Raw genomic sequence first — 23,188 nt, 5'->3', positions numbered from 1 at the left:
TGTCTGTCTGTCTCCCCGTGCAGAGCTCCGGCAACGCGTCCTACCGATGCTCCATGTCGTCCTCCGCCGATTTCTCCGACGAGGAGGACTTCAGCCAGAGGTCGGGGACGGTGTCGCCGGCGCCGGGGGACACGCTGCCCTGGAACCTGCCCAAACACGAGCGGTCCAAGCGGAAGATCCAGGGCGGCTCCGTGCTGGACCCCGCCGAGCGGGCCGTGCTGCGCATCGCCGGTAAGGCGCGGCCGGGGGCGGCGGGGCAGGGGGCGGCCGGGGGCACAGGGACCCCCGTCCTTCTCTTTCCGAGCGCGGCCCCGCCGGGCGGTGACTAAGCTCTTTGGCCGCCTTTTCCGGCTGGGTGAACTGATGCGTGTGGAAGGCGAGCCGAAACACGCGCAGGTGCGCCCATTAAACTTTCATGCGAAAAAGCATCAGCGGCCGGGGGCTGCAGCCGCGGCGGGGGCGGCTCAGCGGGGCCGCCGCTTTTTTCGGCCCACAAGGCCGAGGCAGCCCCCGGCCGCCCTGGCTGGAAGCGCCGCGGGACCGCCCGCAGCGCGGAGAGGCCGCGGCGGCCGATGATGCTCCGTGAGGGGCGGGGGACCAGCGCCGGGCTTTGTCCGCTCGGGGTGGACGGGGACCGGAGCGGAGCCGCGCCGGTGTGCTGGAGGCGCCAAAGGGCTCTGGTCCGCGGCCCAGCGACAATTGATGTCGAAAATAGGGCGGAGGTCCGCATCACCCTGGCGAAAGCTGGAAAACGCCTATAAATGAGTCCCAGAAAGATGAGGCGGTCCCCAGTGCTCCCCGGGGACACCGCTGTTGTTCTCCCCAACCACCCCGATTATATGCGCGTCTCCATGTGTCCCTGCCGGGACACCATTTCCCAGGGTAACCATTCCTAGCGGCGCTATTAGCGGGGGCAGCGCTGCGGAGCCAGGCTCCCACCCGTCGCAGGATGCAGCCGCGATTGGGGCGTTGCGGAGCCGGCCCGACCGCCCGCGGATCCCTGCGGGCAGGGTGCGCAGGACGGGGCAGCGGCGGGCCGGGCCAGGGCAGCAGGGAGCGCAGCGGAGCGGGGTCAGCGCCGGGGGACAGCGGGGGGACGCAGGCGCGGCGGTGACACCTGCGGCAGGGCCGCGCCCGCCCCGCCGGGACTGCGGGAGCTCCCGGCCCCGCCGGCTGCCGGCCTGGGGTCCCTCCCCGCTCGGTCCCTGCCCGAGAGTGCAGTGTCCCCACCGGCACCGTCAGCGCTGCAGGCGTCGCGTCGCGTCGCGTCCCCGCCCCGGCAGCCGCCACCCTCCTCGTCTCGGGGGAGGCGGCGGTGGAGCCGCCGGCCCCGCGGGCGGTGCCTCGGCCATGGGGCTGGAGCCGGGGGCTGCGGCGGGAGGCCGGGCTGGTGCCGCCCCTCCGCGCTCCGAGGGGCGGCTGCCGAAACCCGAGCGAGCGAGCGGCCGCCCGCGGGGGCGTTCCCTCGGCCGGGCTGGCAGCGCCGCCCCCCGGCCGCCCCCGCCCGCCGCTGCCGGGGCTTTTCTTGTGCCATCCCCGAGGCTGCTGGCCGCCCCGAGCCGCACCGGCGGGCAGCGCTGGGCTGGGCTAGGGGAGCTGCTGGCCATGGCTGGCTACCTCTCCCCCGGCGCCTATTTCTACGCCGAGGAGCAGGAGTACCTGCAGGCCTACGAGGATGTCCTAGAGAGATACAAAGGTAGGGCAGCGCTCCCCCCCCGGCCGCTCTCCTGCCACGCCGGGTGTGGCGACTGCGGAGCCGGGAGGCGCTGGGGCCAGGTGGGGGACATGGGTGGCCCCGCGTCCCTGCGAGGGTCGGTCTGGGGACAAGGGACGTGGGCGGCGTGAGCGATGGATATAAATACCGTGTCACCTCACCAGTGTGTGACAGGCGCTCTCGCGTGTTTAAAAGTCGCTTTTTTGAGTGCGGTACGGACACGGGGATTTATGTCTCGATGTGCATTCATATTTAAAGCTTCGGTTTATTTTTACCTATTTGTTTATTTTTTTGGGGTTTTTTGGGCCAGGGCAAGGAATTAGCTTAGTTTGTGTAGCGCCTGAGTCTTTTTTTTATCGAATACAGAAAAATAAGGAAAAAGGCATTTATCAGGGTGAAGATGTATGCAGCTAAATTAATCCTGCTAGAAATGTAAATTGCATTGATTTCTTGAGGATATCGGGATAGAAGGGATGGTTTGGATGATTCACTGCTGTTTTTCAGTACATTTGCTGGTACTAAATCTGAAGCTTATCAAAAGTGTTACAGCTCTGATTTTAATCCAAGTGCGAAATGGATGGAGTTAACTGTTCACACTGAACCTTCATCCCTGAAACAGTTTTTACAGCATGTCACAGCATATGCTGACATTTGCAGTGCTGAGTCCTTTTGTAACGTTAGGGAATAAGATGTTATGTTTCATATCTGAAGTTTTTCAGCCGTATTTTTCAATCAGTCCTGAAGATTTTTGCTAAATGGTTTCCACTGATGGGAATGGGAGTGGCATACTTTAAGACAGCTTGATTTGAAGATACTGATAATTGATTTTATTTATTTTGTGTTGTTAGTAGCAGTATTTTGAATAATAAACCCTCAACAGATGGTTATTTTGACTATGAGAACTTGTTGGGTCTGTGTGTACTTTATACTGGTGTCACTTGCAATTTCATGTGTCATTAGCAGTATTGACTAATGACTCCTTTGTGTCTGTTGCCCATTGTGTCAATGCAGCAATGGAGCATGTGCACCATTTCTGTTCTCAAATGCATTAGTGCATTTTGGTTGAGAAATAATTACCATTTGGTGTTTGTCATCATCTTCAAAACCATGTCTTTATTCCATTCTCTCATTTTTCTTAAGTCCTATAAGTCCTTATATGAAGCCTATCTGATTTGTGCAAAATTTTGGAGCTAGTAGGCTGTTTACTTTTTAAATAAACACTGAGAAAGCTTGTTTTTCTGCTTTGGATCACCTTTTATTTCCTGCTAGAATTAGGTTTAATAAGGTTTCTTCTCATACCAATTACTTGCTTAGAAAGCAAGGGAAATCTCTTTCTCTCTGGGAAAGAGATTAGGCCCAATTTCCCCTATTTCAATGGGTGTTTTATCAGGAATGGGACTGAAAGGTCTGGTTTTAATAGGTTGGGGAACAATAGGATTTTAATTAAATAAACTCTGAAAGCTAATTTACATCTCTGTAAGAAATAAACCACTTTTGAAAGTATTTGAGTATATCTTATTGTGGGGGTAACACAAAGTCCATTTGTATGCCATTTTCAGTGACCCCTGAATCCTGAAATCATTTGGAAGGATCCAATTTTGGTTGTCTAAGTGTCATATTTTGTATATTGGTATGCTATGTTTTGCTGCTCAAGGTAGATTTTATTCAGCCATTTGGAGCAAAGGTAAAGGTTTGGACTTGTTTTAATTAAGATGTATTGGAAATCTGGAAAGCACATTACTTTCTAAAATGTGTTTTCAAGCCAGTCATGATTTCCCATTCGAGTCCCAGTAGTATGACTTCACTACAGCGATTGTTGTTCTGATGACTTGCTATGGGAGCTGATCTAATCAGAAAAGAATTGCTACAATATAGGCTTTGAAGAGGGAGTGCCATTTCTCTGAATTTCTCAGTTTTGTAAACACCTCCTTCAGTAAATTTCTTAATCAAATGTGAACTATGTTGGCTTTGTAAGATGAGCTTCAATCTATAATTTTAATGCTGATAGGTTTTTTGTTTTTTTTTGGTTTTTTTTTTTTTTTCCTTTTTACAGTCTGCAGAATGCTTCATACTCATCTAGGCCATTATCAGGGTGCCAGATTATCTATGTCCCAGCTGTTGAGTACTGTAACTAGCAGAGTCAGCTGTACAAAATTCATTGCCTGTCTTGGAAGGCTTGGGATCGTATGATGCCGCATCATTAAGATGTTCAGGCAGTTTGACTTAGGAAGATAAAAGCTGCCCTTTGTAAACATAGAAAAGTGAAATTTTACCCTTCTTCTGTTTCTGTTTCCAAAGTAGGCTGCAGATTTTGAAGATCATGCAATACCGAGTACCTTGTTGTTTTAGAAACTGAAAGCCAGATATTTGTGTGTCTCCAAATTCTGTCTGCTGATCATGTCTCTGGCTGTGACAGTAAATAATTAGGCAACTGTTTGCTAAATCTGACATACCACTGAAGTGCTGTTTGCTATGGGAGAAGACAGTGTTGTTTTCTGATCCCTGGTCAGCTCAGTTGCTGGCTGTCAATTTGGGTTTTTTTTCCTTGATTAGTAATTATTTGGCAGTATTTCTAAAGCATTTTGATGAAGGGAAAAAAGTCACATTATCTCAGATGTTTTAGAGATCAGGTTGAATCCAACTATTTATTCAGGGGAAAAAATTGCTTCTTTGTTGGTAGCACCTCTAAGAATTCAAAGGCAACCAGAGAGTGGCAAAAAACCATCTAGTATAGTTTATCTGAAGTATTTTAGATATTTCACAGCTTGTTTAAGTAATAAGAGAAATCATACAAATATTTGTTAGTATAATTAAGATTCACTATTTTCTCAAAAATTTCTATTTGAATTCTCTGGGAGATTGTAAAGAACTTCAAAAATTATTCTTGGTTCTCTGTAAGTTACCTCACAGTTGCCTGGGAACAAAATGTAATGAAATTGTTAGCTGTAGCCTTTTTGATAAAGAAGAAAATGTGCAATTGTATTTAATATGCTTTTCATTTTTAAAGCATTAAATGCCATCTCTGTCATATGGCATAGAAATGCATTGTTTGGTGCCATTATTATTTGAGCATTAAATATTTGAAGATTATGATTTTAGCTGTGAGTGCAAGATGTTCATTAGATTTCCTCTGCTATAAATCTGAAGTAATAAACTGAGAATCAAGTTTATATATATAAATTTATCATCCCTCTGAAATGGTCACTCTTTAATGTGTTTTTTCACTTTAAAGTACACTTTTATTTGAATAGCAGTTGGAACAAGCCTTTTCTGAAAGATTTTGGACAATTATGTAACTAGGTTGTCTCCATTTTGACATCATTTTTGCTGGGGGTACATCTGTTAGTGACAGTGTGACTGCAGTACCTGGAAAAGAGCTAATTCATGGAGTAAAGTGTTGAATAAATCATAGTTATCCAACAACATTCTTTAACTATGTAAGCCCTTGAAGTTTGAAATATAGGGTTATCTGGGCTGTGCAGAGCTTTTAATGCTGCAGATTTATACATCTATAGGAAACAGATCTATTAGAAAATTCAGCTTGGCATGACTGCCCATAAAAAATACAGTCTTGCAGTTCAGGGACTTCATGAAATTATTGGTAATGCTAGGAAAGGTATCGCATGAATCTTTTGTTTGCAGTGGGTGCCTGATTAGTGCTTCCTTTGGGTACTTTGGGCTTGCTGCATAGCCCTGGTGTCCATAGGAAGGAGAGGTAAGTCTGGGGAAGAGCAAAACTCAGGTTGAGTTGTTAAACTTTGGTACATTTTGTTTCACAGTTGGCATTGCTCTCTTGCTTTAAAGAGATCTGTAATACTACACATTCAGCTGAAGCACAGCAAACAGCTCTGGTTCTGTATTCTGAGAACAAAGACACTGGAGATGGACGAGAGCTAGCAGGTCATCTGATGCATTTTGTTGCCTGTTTAGGGTTCAGAGACAATGTAATTTGTTCTAATGATTGATTGAGGGCAGTGTCAAGTAAAGCTGTTCTGACATTGGGCACAGGTTTTGAATTAAGATAGAAACAATAGATGCCTGTTGTCCAGCTCCTTTGAGCTGGCGTCAAGAAGGGAGCATTTGCACAGAATGATTTTTATACATCTGAAAATGAATTTTAGGATTTTGGAGGCTCCTAAATGTGTTAGGTATCAGATTTAGTCCAGGGATATTATTTTTCCGAGATGATCATAGAGCAAAGACAGTAGGGGCCATGATAGATGCTCCTGGCTCTGGAATATGTGAATTTCTGAATTTCCTTATTTATGCTTTGAAGTTGGGGAGTTGAATTTTTAGTCAGCAGAAATCATGCTCTTCTGGGCTCTCATCTGTGAACTAATTGGATCTTCTGCTTCAGGGTTCTGATTTTGAATGCAGCAGGAAATCCTGAAGTGAGTAATTGATTAGGTGGTTTCCACTATGGATAGTTTTCTTTGACCTCTTTTCAGGTGCTGGTAGTATCTAGCCTCTGGCCTTGGGATTGATCTTTTGTTTTCTTTTTTTTTTAACGGCAAAGTTATTTTGGCTGACTGTTGGGCACGTGTGGATTATGCAGCTGCATGTCACCTAATCCTTTGCCACCATGCCAGTCTTCAGCAAGACAACCCTGTTGTTTCCCATATTCCTAGCACATTTCCTTCAGCAGGTTACCCTCCGAAATACAGAAAATGTCTTCAATTAGGGATGGAAACATAATAGCTTTTGTGCTGTCTGAAGTCGGGCAAAAAGTTAATGGTCAACTTGGGCCACCTAAAATGTAAAACCTGAAGTTTTATTCTGTTTCAACATTCCTCCTTATTTAAAGCAGAAGTTCTGACTTTTAAAGGGCTTGGAGATGGGATATTTCCTTGAGTACATTAATCTTAAATATGAACCAGGTCTTGCTGATTTGACTTGTTTGAGGTGTTCACTTGAGCTAAAGGGAAGAGGTCTTGGAGTGAAATAGAAAGAACCTGAATGTTGGGCAATTCAGTGAGATTTGTTTGTATAAAGGCCTTGAGATTTGGGCAACATTTTCTGAAGCTGAGTTTGATGGGATACATAAACTGTGGCAGCTTCTCCATGATTTTAATAGATACCTGTTGGGTGGACTAAGGTAGACAGAATTTGCCTCTGATTCAAATATCTTTTATATGTGAATTGGAGAAGGCATCAAAGGTCTGCTTCTTTGCTTTTCTGCTACTTCCCAATTTCCATTGAGTCAGCAATATCTTTTAAGTAGAACTCATAGGAATATTCCATAATTCTTTTTTTAGGATGAAAACCAAGAGATGGTCAGGTATGAGGGGAGGAAAAAAGGAAAATGAACTTCAGTCACTATGGATTTGAAAGGTTTATTTTGTCTCAATCTATATTTCTGGTTGAGGTGTTAGTAATTGTTTTCTGTGATCAACTTGACTAATTTCTAGTGTTATTTTACTTGAAAACCAGATTATGCTTTATTATTATTCCTTTATGCTTAAAACAAGCCTGATTTGAGGAATTTATTCCACCATTTCAACATGTATTTGGAATGAACTACTTTGTAAAATAAAAATGGGCTTATTCATATACTTGAATTTAAGTGCAAGTATTTTATAAGTTCAGGCTTAAAATAATAACATTTTGTAAATGTCAAATATGAATGCAGCTTATTGCTGCATGCCTGAAATGTTTCCCGTAAAGCATCATTAAAGCCGTTTAATTTAACAAAGCCTTGTTTTTCTGTAGTGGGTGAAAATATTCATGTACTGAATGCATCCAGTCAGCCCAGCTTTCAAACAGGTGAAACAATGCTTACAAAGACACTTCAGTCTGCTGCTCAAATCCTGAAGGGCATGTTAATGGCCACATCTTACAAGCTGATCTGTGTAGGCAGACTCGGTGCTTTTGTGGTGGAAAGAGTGGTGTTGGAAACCCATCCACCCACACAAGGCTCTTCAAGACTGGGGCCCAAGTAATAGCTGAGCCTTTGATAAGGCATATTCCTCCTAAAGTCAGGCCTCTTGTAGGCAATTCCAATTTGGCTGTAGCTGCATTAAAAGCAAGTCAGCGTGGCTCCAGATTTAATTTTATTTTACCTGGTGAGTACATAATTTTGCTGTGGAGTGTTAATCTAAGAATTCCTTGGATTTTGTACAAGATGAAAATAGCTGCCAATAAATCTGTGAAAGGGTGAAGATTCTAGGCAAATATATTGAGGGTTAAATTCTGCACCTTGCAATCACACAATTAGTGTAGCTATTTCTGTAGGACAAGGAGGATTAGGTCTCTGATGGGCTTTCCAGTGCCATAGGCCAAAATCTGCTGTTGATTACAGCCACATGGCCCTTTTGAACTTGGTTTGCTTTTAAACATATCTTCATTGTTCAGTTTCATAGTTAATATGTAAAATTACAGTATTTAATGATGTGTTCTGCAATGCATATAAATACAGATCAGCAGTTAAGTGAGGTTCATAACCTAATTGTGTTGGAAAGCTAAATTAGGTTTGCCTGAGGTTCAGGTATCCAGCTATCTGACAGCTATGACACTTGGCACCACGTGGATCTAAAATTAGTAGAGCTCTTCTATACTGGGATTAGAGAGATGTGTGTATGTTTTAGTTCACAAAATGGGTAAAAGTCTGACTTTGTATGCAGCTTTCAGAGGCATGGTTTGGGCATTTTGCAGGTGAGACTGTGGGTGAACAGAGAAGTTCCAGAAAGTCTCTTGCTGGGTACTGAAATGGATATCCTGTCAAAGTCTGCTCATGGACTTTGCTTCTGCCTGCTCAGATTACCCTCTGTGTGCTCCTCATGTGACAAGTCTCCTAGGCACAGTAGAAGCAACATTAGAAAATGAGTGTAATCATCTGGACAGACATTTTGCAGTAATATTAATGATAAAGCATCCTGAACTGTTCAAGCAAAAGAGCTTTTTTGAAAGAGAAATGGCACTTTCAGTGCTGCGGTTTTTATTCCAACAAAACTTGTGTTAATTTTGGTGGGAGTCAGGAACTTAGCTATTGATGTTTATAAATATTTAATGCTTTAAATTACTTTGCCTTTAGATAAATTTTTAATTTTGAGATAAAGGGTTTACATTACATCCTAGGAGTTAGGAAATGACTAGAGCACTTGTCTGGAGAAGCCACTGCTGTGTAGTTGTATGTAACTTCTGGGAATAAGGTATTATTGCTAAGGTAACTCTGGTTTCAGAGTAGGATATTTTCAAAAGAACATAGAGCAATGTGATTGCAAGTCCCAATAACCTTTATTAGCAGTTGGGCTCCTCCCTGCTATTTGTGCCTTGGAAGTTTTCCTGTGGTGGCTATATGTTCATTATTGAGATCATAACCTGATGTTGGAAACAATTCATAATACCATGTATCACAGAGCAGTTCTGCATTTAAAATTCCATTTTTGAAATGTTTTAAATATGAAGTCTTCTCTGGAGAAAAAGTAATCCTAATTTTTAGAAAGAAAGTTGATTTATTAATTAAAAAGGACAAACATTTCAAACATTCTGAAATTTTCTTCATAGATTGGACTTGTAAGGCTTTATGCCTTTTACTCTCTTAATTTTTTACAAAGCAGTTGCTGAGAAAAATTTGTTGTGGTTTTGAGTAGATTTTCATTTTGCTCTGCTGGAAATTTTTTGTCTACCTCCAGTTTACACTGGAGTTAAAGCAGCCTTTGGCTGAGTATCTCTTTAAAGCAGAGAAGAACAGACACAGATGAGCCACAGGAAGAAAGCCAAAGTTGATTAGGTCCCTTGATGAAATTACCTTATAATTTTACCATGCTCAACCGGATACTTTTGCACTGTGTTTTTTTTCAATATTTTAAAATAGAGTCCTTGTTAACAAAGTCCATATAGTTCTTGTGAGGCCAGATCTATCCTACCTCTGAGAATATTCACTCAAATTCTCATTTTCTGCTGTTGCAAATTGTATTAAATGAAATCACATTGGTTCTTGCAGACCTTGTATGTTTCTACTTAAACTGTACACTTATTTTTGCTTTCTCATGGATATACATTTCCTTTAGATCTTGGATTACACTGAGTCCAGCCATCCAACATGCTGTTTAAAGTGGGTGTATGGTAGGACTGAGCAGCATCAAACAGTTATAATCTAATTTATAAAAATTATATTAGTATCCTAGAAACAATACATGTTTATGCCTTGATATTTTGACTATCATACTGAAGCATTTTTTTGCTTTGGGAACAACATAATACTCAGGAGAATTTCAAGAATTAGGTTTACACTTTGAGAGCTTGTGTGTCTCTCCAATAATTTGCAATTTAATACCAAATATAAGGATTTGGTTAAATAACAATGGCAAGTGGGTGATCATCTTTATTCTAAGCTTGAAATGTCCTTTGAATTTGGTGCCTAGATTTTTGTAGCCATTTTAGTGGCAACGCTGTGAATCATCTGTTGTAGGTCTGAGTGTGTGACTAAATTGTTGATGGATCTTTGTATAATTTGTTCTGGATACTGTTTTTTTTTTTTTTTTCTCTTGGCATTTCCTCATCTCATACACTTTGAGTCTACTCACTTCTGACCTTTGATCATTTGGCTTTTTTTTGAGAATACTTCTTCATTGGAGCCTGGGTGAATCTTTTGGTTTTTTTTAAAGACTTAGTTCCTAGCATCTGGAAGACCTTCTACCTTTGGTTCCCCTTTCTTCTTTCCTTCACTATCTTTTAAGTTAAATTTTAGCTGTGGGTTGAATTCCTTGTGGGCCTGCAGGCAGAAGATGTGTTTCCTTTGAGATGTTGAATTGTACATCCTCATCAGGCTGGTCCCTTCCCTCTCATGGTGGAAAAGGAGAACTCCTCTATTCCGTTCTCCTTCTGCTGCCACTGCACAGAGAGCACTCGAGCACTGGCTCTGGTCTAGGCAGCAGTATGGGCTTCACTCCCTGAGCTGTAGTTAAAGCTGTTGAGGCATCTTTGAGCTTTTCTTTGTCATAATGAAATGTAAAAAACTGTGTGTGTTGAATGAGATTTCTCAAACTATGTGGCCATGTGCTGGTTCCTGCTGTGAACTTGAGTTCCTGGAGTCAGGATCAAGCCTGACTGGAACTTGAGTGTCAGGTCATGCACTGATGTGCTCCTGTCCTACTGTGAGAGAAATTCAAGGCTGGTTTAATCCCTGTCAGGGAAAGTGCAGAGAGAGGGAACACCACCAAGCAGACAGACAGATCACCTCTGAAATGTTTCCTTTGCTCCTGGATTCAGGACTCTGACTGGCACCTGGATGTGTGAGCACTGCTGCTCAGGATGAGAGAGGCAGTCTGGCTTTGCACTGCCTGTGAAAGCAAATGCTCCACCCTGCTGTTAATTATGAGATACACCAAGATGTTTTCTGTATCTTAACTGCATTTGAAACGCCAAAGATTTGTTTTCCATGTGCTGGCTTAATTACTTGGCTAATAAATAATTTTAGTTTGATTTATTTGCTTTTTTTTTCTTCTGCGTAAATAAAGAGATGATCACAGTATTTGTCTTGATGACTAACAGTTATTATTGACCAAGATGCTATATGAAATAATGGAGTCTGCTTGCAATTTGATTTTTGTCAGTGTAGCAGCAGGGAGTCTTATTAACAGTTTTGTATTTTCATAATTTTTTTTCAGGTAAAATATTTTTACTTCAATATTTCAAGATTAAAACTCTCAGGATCTACAAGTTCTTTCTGTGCCTTGGTACTAAAGCATTTAATGGCTCTACATATTTTTTGGTGCTTCTACTATTGATGTACTTTGTGATGTGAGTGTGATTGAATGTAGTACTTTTGTTGCTTTACTGTTTTATGTAGTATATCTTTGATGTGAATTTAAGAATTCCCTTTGATTTTTTTTCTTTTAGGTAGTTCTCAAATACCTAGTATAAGATTTATTGATTTGTATGCAGTTAACAGACAGTTTTCCACTGATAGTTTTGGTAGTTCAGAGATGCTTACCTTCTGTTTTTAATTTTGCTGTTTTTTTTTTTTTTAACTTTTTATTTTAATCGTATTTTCTATCTTGCCATTTCTAATTATTGTCCTAGTTTCAGTAAGTGAGTCTGAGTCTTAACATTTTGGAGTTCTCCCAATCTGAACACATTGGTGTCATTAGACAAGACTGGTTTTGTTTGCTGCCTTCTCCCGCTCTGTAGTAAATGTACAATACATTGTTGACTTCTGGAAAACCACACCATTTTCTCATGTTGGAAGACAGTACAAAAGGATTGTACCCTGGATTGTACCCTGGATACTTATTGATTTTAGTTAACTTTTGTAAATATGAGTCAAATTTCCTTGTATTTATATGTATACACACAAATACATATATATACAGCCATACACATAGCTGGTTTTGTTTTTAACTCAGAGGAAATCAAACAGTTATGGAGGAATTTGATTTATCATGACAGAAATTATGAAAACAGGCTTCTCAGGGAAGTGGTGGAATCCCTCAAGGAATTCAAAAGACATGTAGATGTGGCACTTGGGGACATGGTTCAGTGTTAGTTTTAAGTTTGATCTTAGTGATTTTGGAGCTCTTTTCCATTCCATTACAGAACATTATATTATATTACATTACATTCCATCACAATTTTCCATTAGGAGTATTGTTCCCAGTACTTTAGGTTTGTTTTTCTGTTTCAATTTGCGCTTTCCAGTTACTTTTGGTGGAACTGATTAAAGCTACACCAGTAATCACTCAAGCTTTTTCATTTATTTCTTATGAATTATCTGGATAACAGTGATTTTTAGTGTAGGTTTTTGTTGTTGGTTTTTTTTTTTCCCTCTGATACCCTAAGTCCACGCTGAGTTAGTTGGTAGTAGATGGCTATGTATACTGCTTTTTGGTGAATAGTGTTTAAGTTTCATATTTAAGTAATTTATTCTTTGAGACTTTTTCCTGTGATGAAACTTAGTAATTTTTCTGTAAAGGAGGCTCTGGGGAAAGGAAAAACCTATTGTTGTCTTAAAGCCTAGGCCCTTTCTCTAAAGAATTCATTCATATACTAAGCCTTTGCAGTGGCTTGTCTATTCTCACCACCTCCCTGATTCTGATAATCTGTGAACACGTGTGTTATTGTCTGATTTTGTATCATGATTCTTATTTACTTTTGGTAGTTACTAAGTCTGCTGCTTTTTTAATCCTGATTTTTTCCCACCATTGTTTGGTTAGGGCTTCTATCTGAATAAGAATTTTGCTATGCCAGAAAGTTTTCTTGCAGCATGGGCCTGTTTACTTGGTGGCACTGGACATTTAGTCTACTAGCCTTCTGGTACCAGAGTAAATTGTACTCCCTAACATTGGGAGGGAACAATCTCTTTCTTTTTAAAAAAAATACTTTAGAACTTCCCTCCATCACCTAACAATATCTGTGGTACATCTAACAAATGGGAAAATTTAGGAAATAAGGGCACGTGTATATTGTAAAGCAAAAATTTCCCTTAGTACCTAATGTTTTCTCATTTTATCCTGTTAAGATATGTTTTTTTCAATGTAGCTTTGGTTTCAATGTCTCCTGCTTCTATGTGACTTACCTGTTATGCTTTACTCTGTTTTATAACTATAAATCTTGGTCATTTAAAGATACTATTACGGGCCTTTTTAAAATTCAACATAATTTTGACATTTGAAATCTTAACTGCATTAAGATTTTTCACTGTTTGGTAGCTACGTGTTGATCTTCTAAAATTTCTCTAAAACTTGAACAAGAAGACATATGGAGTAAAATCCTCTCTGTTAAATGCTAGTCATCCCCAGTCTTGCCCAAAATACTGACAGTACATTGTGTCACATTGCAGATAAATATCTTGTTAAATTATATCTTGAGACAACTGATCAAAACAAAGACTGAATCATGATTTCAAGATTTAACCTTTTTAAATTAGCAGTATTGGTTTTTTTGTGATTTGGAAGGCACGAGTGACATTTTTATTAACTTCAGTAAGTACATATTTATATCTGCCTCTTCTCCCAGTTGTCTTGCCCATGCTGAAGGTTTCCTGATGGACACTGTCGGCTGCTTTGTGAAGGGTGGGAGCTTTCATGATCTGGTTCTTCCTGTGAGTTTGTAAACAGGAATCTTCATATGTCAGTTGCTGCTGATATTTTTAGTATGGCAACAGTTTTATCTGCAAGTGGAGCATTTTATCTCACATGCTGGGCTTTTTACATCAGGGTAAAGCTATTTTCATGTTTAAATTGGTATCACAGTTGCTGTTAGTGTTGGTTTTGGTAATGGGCTTGAGTGTCCCAGCCCACTCCACTGGGCTCCCCCAGTGTCCCACAGTCTGGGAATGGCCCTCCAGTGATTCCACAGCAGGGCTGGTCCCCACAGCCTGGCCCTGCTGGGTTCCCCCGGTGGGCCCATGGCCTGGCTCAGCCTCAGCCCATGCCCAGGGAGGCTCCCAGTGCCTGGAGCTGCCCTGGTGTCCTGGCTGGGGGGGGGTGGGGTGGGCTCTGGCTGCCAGACCTTGCCCTGCTGCGCCTCCATGAGAAGCACCCACCACCCCCAGCACCATGACTGTTCTGTGCAGGCCCATCTTCTGCTTCTCCTATATGTTTGTCAATGGTATATAATTTATTAGTTAGTAGTTTTATCCTCTTTCCTGGCCTCACGGTATGGTGACCTTTCCTATTAGAGTGTAGTTTACACCTGCCTGGCTTTCTGTACCTTCCTGGCAGGCTGTGTTATATCCCATCCTGTTTAGTGTGCTGCCATTGTGTGATGACTTGACAGAAAGATTAAATGTATGCTTGAACATAATGGCTTTTATTATATTCATTAGCAGTGCTTAATTACTTTAACCTAACAACCCAGTGATGGGGAAGGACTAGCCATAGAACAGGTTCATTGCACAACTTAAAAGGTTCTAAAATGTGACTTAAACAAGACACTAAGGAGGTGAGAGGCACTCCCTTAGGCCCTAGGAGAGGCTCACACTTTATACATAAGTATTGCTAGTTGGAAGCATAATTAGTGTTTGGAAAATACTGTGATTCTTGTAAGAAATGCTCTGGAGTGTGTTGCTATGCTGATTTAATGCCCAGCCCTCAGGCCGCCCAGTGTACAGAAAGCTCCTTTGTCTGCTGCAGCCAGGAAATGAAGTCTGAGAGGTACTAAAGCCTTAGTGCAAACTCAGTGATGTCTGGCAGTATGGGCATGTGTAACAAAACTATATAGAAGACAAAGGACAAAATCCAGTCCTAAATCCTGCCTAAGTCAGGATGTTAAATGCAGTGGTCCAGGTTAGCAGCTTTCCACCACTGCCATCTTCTTTGGCTATCTGAATTTATGAGGAGTATTAGTGTGTCTGTGTCTTCTCAGAAATACTGCCTTCCCAGAGGTGATGCTCTTGTCCTCTGCCTAGCATTCACCATATGCCAAAAATCAGATAACAAACCGCCTGAATGTTTTCTGTGGTTTGCTCAGCAGGGTAACCTAATCCAAAACTGAATGCTGCTTCTCTATGAATTTGCATAAGAATGACAATGATTTGAGTGTTTGAGAGTTAGGAGTATTTTTAGGCCTCTCTGAGCAGGAAGAGTTTTGATTATCTGCAACTAGAATGGCAGGAGTATTTATTGCTATTTGGGTAGGAATATAATGATTTTCTTTTAAAGCTGAGTTACTGGGTGAACATGTAGGAGTAAAAAGGCTGAAAGGAAAGCAAGTTATAGATTAGCATACGGGAGAGAAAAGGGTAGGTTCTGGTCTTTGCCTCTAAGGTTGCTTTTTGTTTATTGTTGTTAATATCCATGAAAATTAAAAGGATAGGATGAAACACTGAGCTGTACTCTCCAATATGGTAACACTTTCCAAAGAACCAGAATTCCACTAATTTACTCCATAGTGACAACCCATATGAAAGGTAGAGCTGTCAACAAGAATATCAAGAGAGGTTATGATACTGCCTTTTGAGTATGCAACTGTCCTCATTGAAAGCACTCTCTTCTCCACTCTGTTGAGAGGATCCACACAGTGATCTGTGATAGGAAACTCTGTAAGAATTCCAGCAGAATCAGACTATGGCAGGCAGTCATTTGAAGATTTGGAAAATAACCGCGATTTCCCTTCTCCATCGCACCCTCTACTTTGCTGTCCTGTGGCAAAGGAAATGGGAACTCTGAGGAACTTGGGGAGCAGTGAGCACAGCCTGCCCTCCAAGGGACAGGGTGCCCAGAGTGGTGACACGGGTGGTGGTGGACACGCTGTCCCCAGGGCCCATGACCTCTGAGCAGGGCCAGGTGGGGGGCAGTGGCTGATTCAGACCCCCCAGGTGTTTTCAGGTGTGCCCAGGAGCCTTGGGACAGCTCTAAGGGCTCATGACTCTGCAGCAATGATATTTCCTTCAGCAGGGCTAATAAACACCTTGCTGCTGAATCTGTTTGCACACACTGCATCACTCCTTCCCTCCCTGCCCCGTACAATGTGTTATTTCTCTCAGTGGAGAGTGGTTATTTCTAATATTGTTACATATTCCTTACACGAGGTATCTTTGCAGAGATTTCTTTGCAGCACCACGCTGCTCAGGAAGGAAAGATTGATTTGTTCAAGTGGACAAGAGATGAGTTTATTCTGTCCCTGTGGCTGCCAATATATTTCCTTGGCATGGTCTGGATAGGAACTGCTGTCTATAACCCAGGATGTTTTAGTTTAGAGAAGGGGATCATCTGATAGAAGAGACTGAAGTATGTGCTGAAGTATGTAAGAGATTCTTGAACAGTCTCATGTAGACTTCATTACTGACAGTCCTTGACTATTTGTTTCATTGCATTTTTTTTAATTACACTTCAGCTTGCCACTGATAATTTTTCCACATCTTGTCCTTATGTCATGATACTAAAGCTTCCTCTAGCTGTCAAAAAGCCATTGCTGCAAGGTCATCTTGAGATCCCATGATTTCAAAATTTATGAATCTCCCCTTGCATGAATGTTGCCTTCATGACCTCGTGCCAAGTGAAATATCACTTGAGCTATTTTTGGTAGTTCTTCAGTGACAGATTTCTACCTGAGTCTCCAAGCAACAGCATTTCACCACAATCATGAAAATCCTGTGGCTCATTTCTGAATGATGAATCTAAAACCTCCCTTTTTAGAACCACATTTAGTACAGAAGAAATAAATACACGTCTAATGTTCAGAGGATTCTGATTTCTTTTACTGACTGTTGCCTCCTCTGTTTGTTTGGTATGTGGAAGCTAAGGCAGCACAGCTGTGTCTTCACAGATAGTCTTAAAGTGCATAACCTAGTTAATCCTGCCAAGATGCCAGCTGTCTGGTAACCTTTTCCTCCAGCTGAACATCAGGGCTCACTCCAGGAGACCAGTTTCTGCATCTTCCAGGATAGATGTGAAGGGGAGCAAGTGCAGCAGCAAGGTCATGTGAACTCTGAGCAGCCAAGCAATCAACACAAGCAGCACACTTTGGGCTGAGCTGCTGGATCAGATGTTCAGTTCAGGAGAACCGTGTTCGAGCTGCTCCTTGTCCAAGGCAGCTGGAATGGCTCTTCCATCTCTGTTGGAGAGGATGGTGTTGGCCAGTCATGTGCAGAGGGAGTTACAGACTCACTTGCAATGGAGTATGAGAGTTTTGTACTCTGAAATCCAGTAAAACCCAGGGCACATGATCACTTCTGCCATTCAGAAATGGCCAGCCTCACAAGCATCACGGGTTTAATGCTGCCTGTCTGCATCTGAAAGGACTGTAATTGCTGTGTGGTGTTGCAAAGGACAAGTTGCTCTAGACTAAGATAAAACAAGAGATTACAGTGCATGAGCCAGTCTGTATTAGCTGCCTCATGTGCCTGCTCATGCTCAGTGGTGAAATGGGATGTAACTAACTCTTCTTTCAGCAAGCACTGTGCTTCGAGGCACATCTGACATTTGCCTCAGAGTAACTGTGATATATCTGATATGCTCTGTGTCCCTTTGTTGCCTGACCTCACAGTACCCCACTTGTCTTGGGAAGGCATTTCCTTTTCCAGAATGCAGCAGTCAGCATGATTGGTGTTTGCCAGGATTAAAGGTAAGGAGTTCAGGACAGTCACTGCAATACTTTGAAACCTGGATTAAAAAGTTGAGGCAAAACTTGTTTTGCAGTTACATCAATGCCAGTAAATTAGCATGATTGGGACAATTCTGTGAGACTGATGCCCACTGCCATAGAGGAGCCTTCATTCATGATCTGAAATTCTTTTTCTCCATATTGGGCTACAGCCAAGCTCTCTTGGGAATGGTGGATGCTCACCCTGAGCTGTGCCTGAGAATTGTCTGGGAGGTGAGCAGCTGGCATGGGCTGAAAGCAAGCTAGAGATATCACCATCCAAAACTTAATAGAATGGAAGGATTTATTTCTGCTCCCCACGAACACCTGGCTGGTGTTTAATTTGCTAGTAGGGATCTAGTCGGAAATGTGTCCTAAAAAAATTTTACAACTTTAGGTTTTTATAATTACTAGGCTATAGTAAGTGTTACAGTTGCCTTCTAGTCACATTAATTAAGCACTCTAAATTCCGATGTTCTATTTTAAGGAGTATTCATAGTGGTAAAATTGGAAAAATTGTATGTGCAGATTTAGAGCAAAGGCTTTTTATTCTGGATATCATGCTATGGGGAAAATTTCCAAGTTAATAAGTGTTATTTTATTTATGATTTTTATTTGCTTTAGAAAATATGCTATCTGCTTGAATAGGAGGCTTCAATGCTTTTCCTGACCTCTTTATAAGTTGTTGCTTTGCAGTTATGAATTCAGTTTGTTTAAAGTGGGTATTTTACAAGGGAGTATTTCAGTGCATAGGATAAATGAACTTATGCCAAGGACATTTCAGGAAGGATTGAAACAAAAAATAAAAGTGAATTTAAGGTTTGGTAGTCTCACTGCATGTTCCAAGCAATGCTTAAGCGGTCAGGAAAGTTGTATTTGAGCATTGACAAGTTGGGTGCTTTTCTGGGAACTAGCAAAGCTTATGAAGTGCAGGTTAACCAAAGATGCTTGCTTTCTTCTTAGGCCCAGTGGGCATGCAGTGTGCATTAATACTGTGCGTGTGTATATATATATATATATATATACACACACAGATAAAATGTGTATATATTTTTAAAAATATTTTCATATTGTTGGTAATAGGAAAGCTACTTGAACATGGAAATATGTCAAATCTGTGCTGGAGTTAGCTTAAGTGCAGTGGAAATGTGGCTACTGCTTTAGAGGTGAAAAGAGTAATGAACAATCTACAAGAGTTAAAAGCTGGAGCCTTGCATATGATCAATATTTCCAGACTTATGTTATAGTAACAATTTTGGATATTGTGAAATTGTTATTCATTGTATGCTGCTGTCATGTTCTCCTTTGGCAGAATTGACTATGAAAAATGCAAAAGTAATTTTCTTGGTTATATTGATGGAGTGGGTTATTCCTCGTGTTTGTTCCAAATAAGAGTTCATGTAATGTGAAAGATAGATAGTTCTCTTAGGTAAGAGTTATTCCTTCTAAAAATATAATCACTTTGTATGGAAGATGATTTTTTAATCCTTTTAGACATTAATTTTGTTTCCTCAAATATTATTCCTGAGACTAATAGACTTTTTATCCTAAAGGTAGCTTATCTCCTTAAAGTAGAATAACTGATTTAAGGCTTCTTCAGAAGTCCTTCAAAGAGCACTTAATTGTCCTTGTGTATATACAAACCTGTTCTCTGGCTGTGCAACATTTAATTCTCATTTAAAAAAATGTAGTGGCCATATAAAGGGATTTTGCTTTTTATTCATAGCCAAAAAAATATAATTTTAAAACAGGAAAATGAATTTATAGTTTGGAAAAAGATCAGTAATATTTGGCAAATGAAAAAAAACCCCAAAACCAGGTGATAATGTAATAAATCTCCTAGCTTGTCGCTGGTCCTCAGGAGCTGCCAGTCACTCTCTGCTGTGCAGAGACATGGGATGTGACATGCAAATGACTGCCCATCATCAACTGAATTTTGACAGGCTGTTGGAAAGCCATGGTAGCCCATGAATATTTTCAGCCGCCAGGCTGGAGGGACTGTGACCTTTCCAAAGTGAGGTGGGAATGCCTGGGATTCCAGTGAAGGCTGGGAAGCATGGGCACCCCTGAAATGCAGGTCTTGCTCTCTGCAGGGCCAGGATCAGCACTCTCCTGGTGAGATGCTCCAGCTTTCGATGTGGTTTCATGATGTGGTCACGTGCCACATAATTTGTTTGGAACTGCATGGAGAGGAGTATGTGTTGTCACTAGGGATGGCTGGAAAAGAAAAATAGAGGGGGTCTTCTCATGATTGGATTTATTTATTTATCTATTTATATACAGTTTATGTGTTGATACAAACATTTTCTCCCTATACCGTAGTGCTTGGTTTTGTGTGTGTTTAGTGTGGCTTGAACTGAGTGTACACGTTTGGCCTCATTGCTGACATTTCTTTTTCTTATTTTAGATGTGCATAATAGCATTTTATGCATGTTTCCCTTGTTTCCCTCCTCAAAGAATTTTACTTTTGTTTGGTGCCGTTGCTTTACAACAATGTGTAGTACTTTGTAACATATGTGTCTAGTTAAGCTGTAGGATACCCTGGTTCTCTTTACATTAATTTTGCCCTGGACACCTCACTTTGTGTTCAGACTCACTCCTTCAGTCACATTTATTTTCTCTTATCTCAGGTTATCCATCGTTCCCCAGTTCTATCTTTCCTGAAGACTTGAATTGCCCTCGTTACCTTTTGGCAGGTTAGCCTAGCTCAGGGAGAGCAGCCACTGAATACACGGGATGCAGAGTGAAATTGGATTACTTCCCAGTCGTTGTTTTCATTGTGGTGTGAAGATGATGGGTTAGCAGCTAATGAGGTGCACTCATTTGCATTGTACCCTCTGACATATTAGACAAGTTGAGTAGTGAGCATCAGCCTTGTGGAAGAAAAGGTTTTAATGCTTAGGCTGATCACTAGAGTTAATACTAATTTCAACTTCAGATAACTCTGTTATCTGAAGCTGAAATTAGAAAAGGAAAGAAAATTAGAAAAAGAAAGGTGACTAGTGACCATATTCTGGATCAGTACATCAAAAAATGTAGATAATGATGGCACCCAGGTTTTGAGCCAAAGCATTTGAATTCAGAACAGTTTCAGAAACATCTGATTCTCCAGCTTGGGATGCTGCTGGCACATATACTGACTTTGGGAAGAATTTTATATTCCTCTTCAAGGCAACTGAACCATATAATAAGATGGAATTACCAGCACTGTTTGAGTAATGTAAAGTTGCAGCAAAATGAACAGAAAATGAAAATGCAAATATTAGATATTTGCTTTTCCAGCAAGCTAGAATGCATTTAAAAGACTGAAATAGCAGGAAAATATCTAAAAGCTGTGGTGAATACATAAATCTAAGCTCAGAATATCATGCTGTGCTGCAAAGCTTTATTTTTACTGTGGTGTATTCATTATGCTTGTGGAGGTGTATGTGGCTGGAAAAGTAAACCAATAGAACTACTTAAAAAACCGTACTGGAAATATGGCAGACTAGGAAGAGCTAATATGAAAATATATTTATTAGACATGTATGTATTGTTTTCCTTTGTTTTTTTTTTAATCAAAATTTACTTTTTTTTCCTTAATAATGTTCTCTAATCTGAAAAAAATCATCAAATACTTGTGAGAGCCAAATGCAGAGATTATCTCCTACATGAAATGTGGATATAGATACCTTTTTCCTGTTTCCAGCCACACAAAACAGGCTCTCCAGGAGTGGTGATGTGGAGTAACTGAATTTGCAGCAGACAAGATCAAAGGCAATGCTTACTTTGCAAAAGTCAACCATTTCTTTTATACTGCCACTGTGTTTTGTGGCTTAGGCTAACTTTCTGAAGTTTGAGCAATTTGTTCACTGGTAAAGCAAAATACTCTGAAAGCATGTGAGTCTGTGTGACCACCCAGCCCCAGAAGACAAGACCTCATTCAGCCCAGTGTTGGTTGTTGATATGATACTCATGATAAAGTGATTCACAGACACTTCTAGAAGAGCTGATGTCTTTGGTGGAAAGGAGACAATTCCTCAAATCATGCTCTTGTCTTCATGATTTTCTCCCATGTTGGAGTTAGAATTAGATTGCATAACTGAAACAATCACTGTGTAGAGTTAATATAAGTTTGTAGGAAAAACTAGTTGACCATAATTCTTTATTATCTAGATTTTTTTTTAAAGAGAAAATAAATAGTCATGCAGTATGGGAGTCTTTTCATGTGAGAAATAAAACTGTGAAAAGAAATGCAGAAATTCCTCAAATAAAAAGGCACCCTCCCACATTGTGGGCTGAATAGATCACTGCTGTAACAAAGTACTGAAGTTCAGTCATCACTTGAAGATCTTGATAAATGCCATAGTACTGTTACTGCAAGTCTAGTAAAGATTAAAAAAAAAAAAGGGCAAAGGACTGCTGTTAGAGAAAGGAAGGTGGGACAGTAGTAGTTTCTCTCTTCTTCCCTGTGTGAACCATGGTATTTATACTTCTAAAAGTTGACAAATTTTTGCTAGATGTTAAATGGGCTTTATCATTATATAATGGATGAGGAAATTTCAGGAGCATTTCATGACTTGAAATAACACAGCTTCAGTCCCCTTGCCTAGTCATTGAATGATGGTTGATTTCCTGTGTGTAGAATTTGATCTGGAGAAGTATTTTGAAGTTAGGGTGCACAAGATGGCATTTGAGCCTGTGTTTAGACTGATTTTTGCCTTTAAATTTTTTTGGTGATGAATTGCTGTGATGCATGGCTGAAGGCTGAGGTACCAAAGCTGGTAATGCTCTATCAAATAACAGATTATTTTTGTTTGTTCATATCTGTTAGTGGTAAGAGTAGTCCACAATACACAGGTATTTTTTAGTAACAGAAGTGTAACTAGCCTGGTCACATGAATAATTTTCAGAGGAATATATGTTAAGTAGTGCTGCTGAGAAGCATTTTTAAAGGCCCTTACTCATTAAAAAAAAAATTACATAAGCATGATTTCAGACATGACCTTTTAAAAATACTGTGTGATAATTGTTATAGAAGATTTAATAAATCATTCCATTGCAGCTTTGTTTTTCCTTATTGTAGTTAATATTTCCATGTATTTCAGTCACTCTTTTGTAGAATGTAGAATTGCACTACTACTTGTACATGGTGTTGGCAGAATGCTAGGGAGTATCACTCTTAACAATGAGACTAGCTGTAATAAAAGACTAGCTGCTGTGTGTGTTGTCATTTCTGTGATCAAGGTTGTGACTTTTGTAACATTTTATTGGAAAAAGTCCACTGAGTTCGTAGCTTTGTCTTTTACTTGAGTAAATGGATGATGTGTTTGAACTTCTTACTCTTGTGCTCACTGTATTTAAAAAAAAAAAAAAACAAAACCAACCACCCACAACAACCCCCCAGACAAAAAAGCAAAGCTTGCTCCCCCTTGCCAGCCATTACAGTATTGAAGGGCATGCACAGGGCTA

The 23,188-nt window shown here is 40.9% G+C and overlaps 1 protein-coding gene across 30 annotated transcripts in view; it reads left to right on the top strand.

Moving 5' to 3' along the window:
- Positions 1-23,188, top strand: part of DST (dystonin) — a 287,930-nt gene that overhangs the window by 32,454 nt on the left and 232,288 nt on the right. For 23 of the 30 annotated variants that reach the window (XM_005485986.3, XM_074538248.1, XM_074538255.1 and 20 more), the window contains one exon: positions 24-231. In XM_005485986.3, the coding sequence (XP_005486043.2) occupies positions 24-231 (208 nt within the window). Of the gene's footprint in view, positions 1-23; positions 232-1,278; positions 1,697-23,188 lie in introns of those variants that run through there. The other 7 variants (XM_074538253.1, XM_074538252.1, XM_005485987.3 and 4 more) reach the window with 5 other exon arrangements.

The sequence above is a fragment of the Zonotrichia albicollis genome, chromosome 3 (genome assembly GCF_047830755.1).
Source record: "Zonotrichia albicollis isolate bZonAlb1 chromosome 3, bZonAlb1.hap1, whole genome shotgun sequence".
Lineage (NCBI taxonomy): Eukaryota > Metazoa > Chordata > Aves > Passeriformes > Passerellidae > Zonotrichia > Zonotrichia albicollis.
The sequence above is the reverse complement of the archived record's forward strand: the minus strand, read 5'-3'. Positions and strand labels throughout refer to the sequence as shown.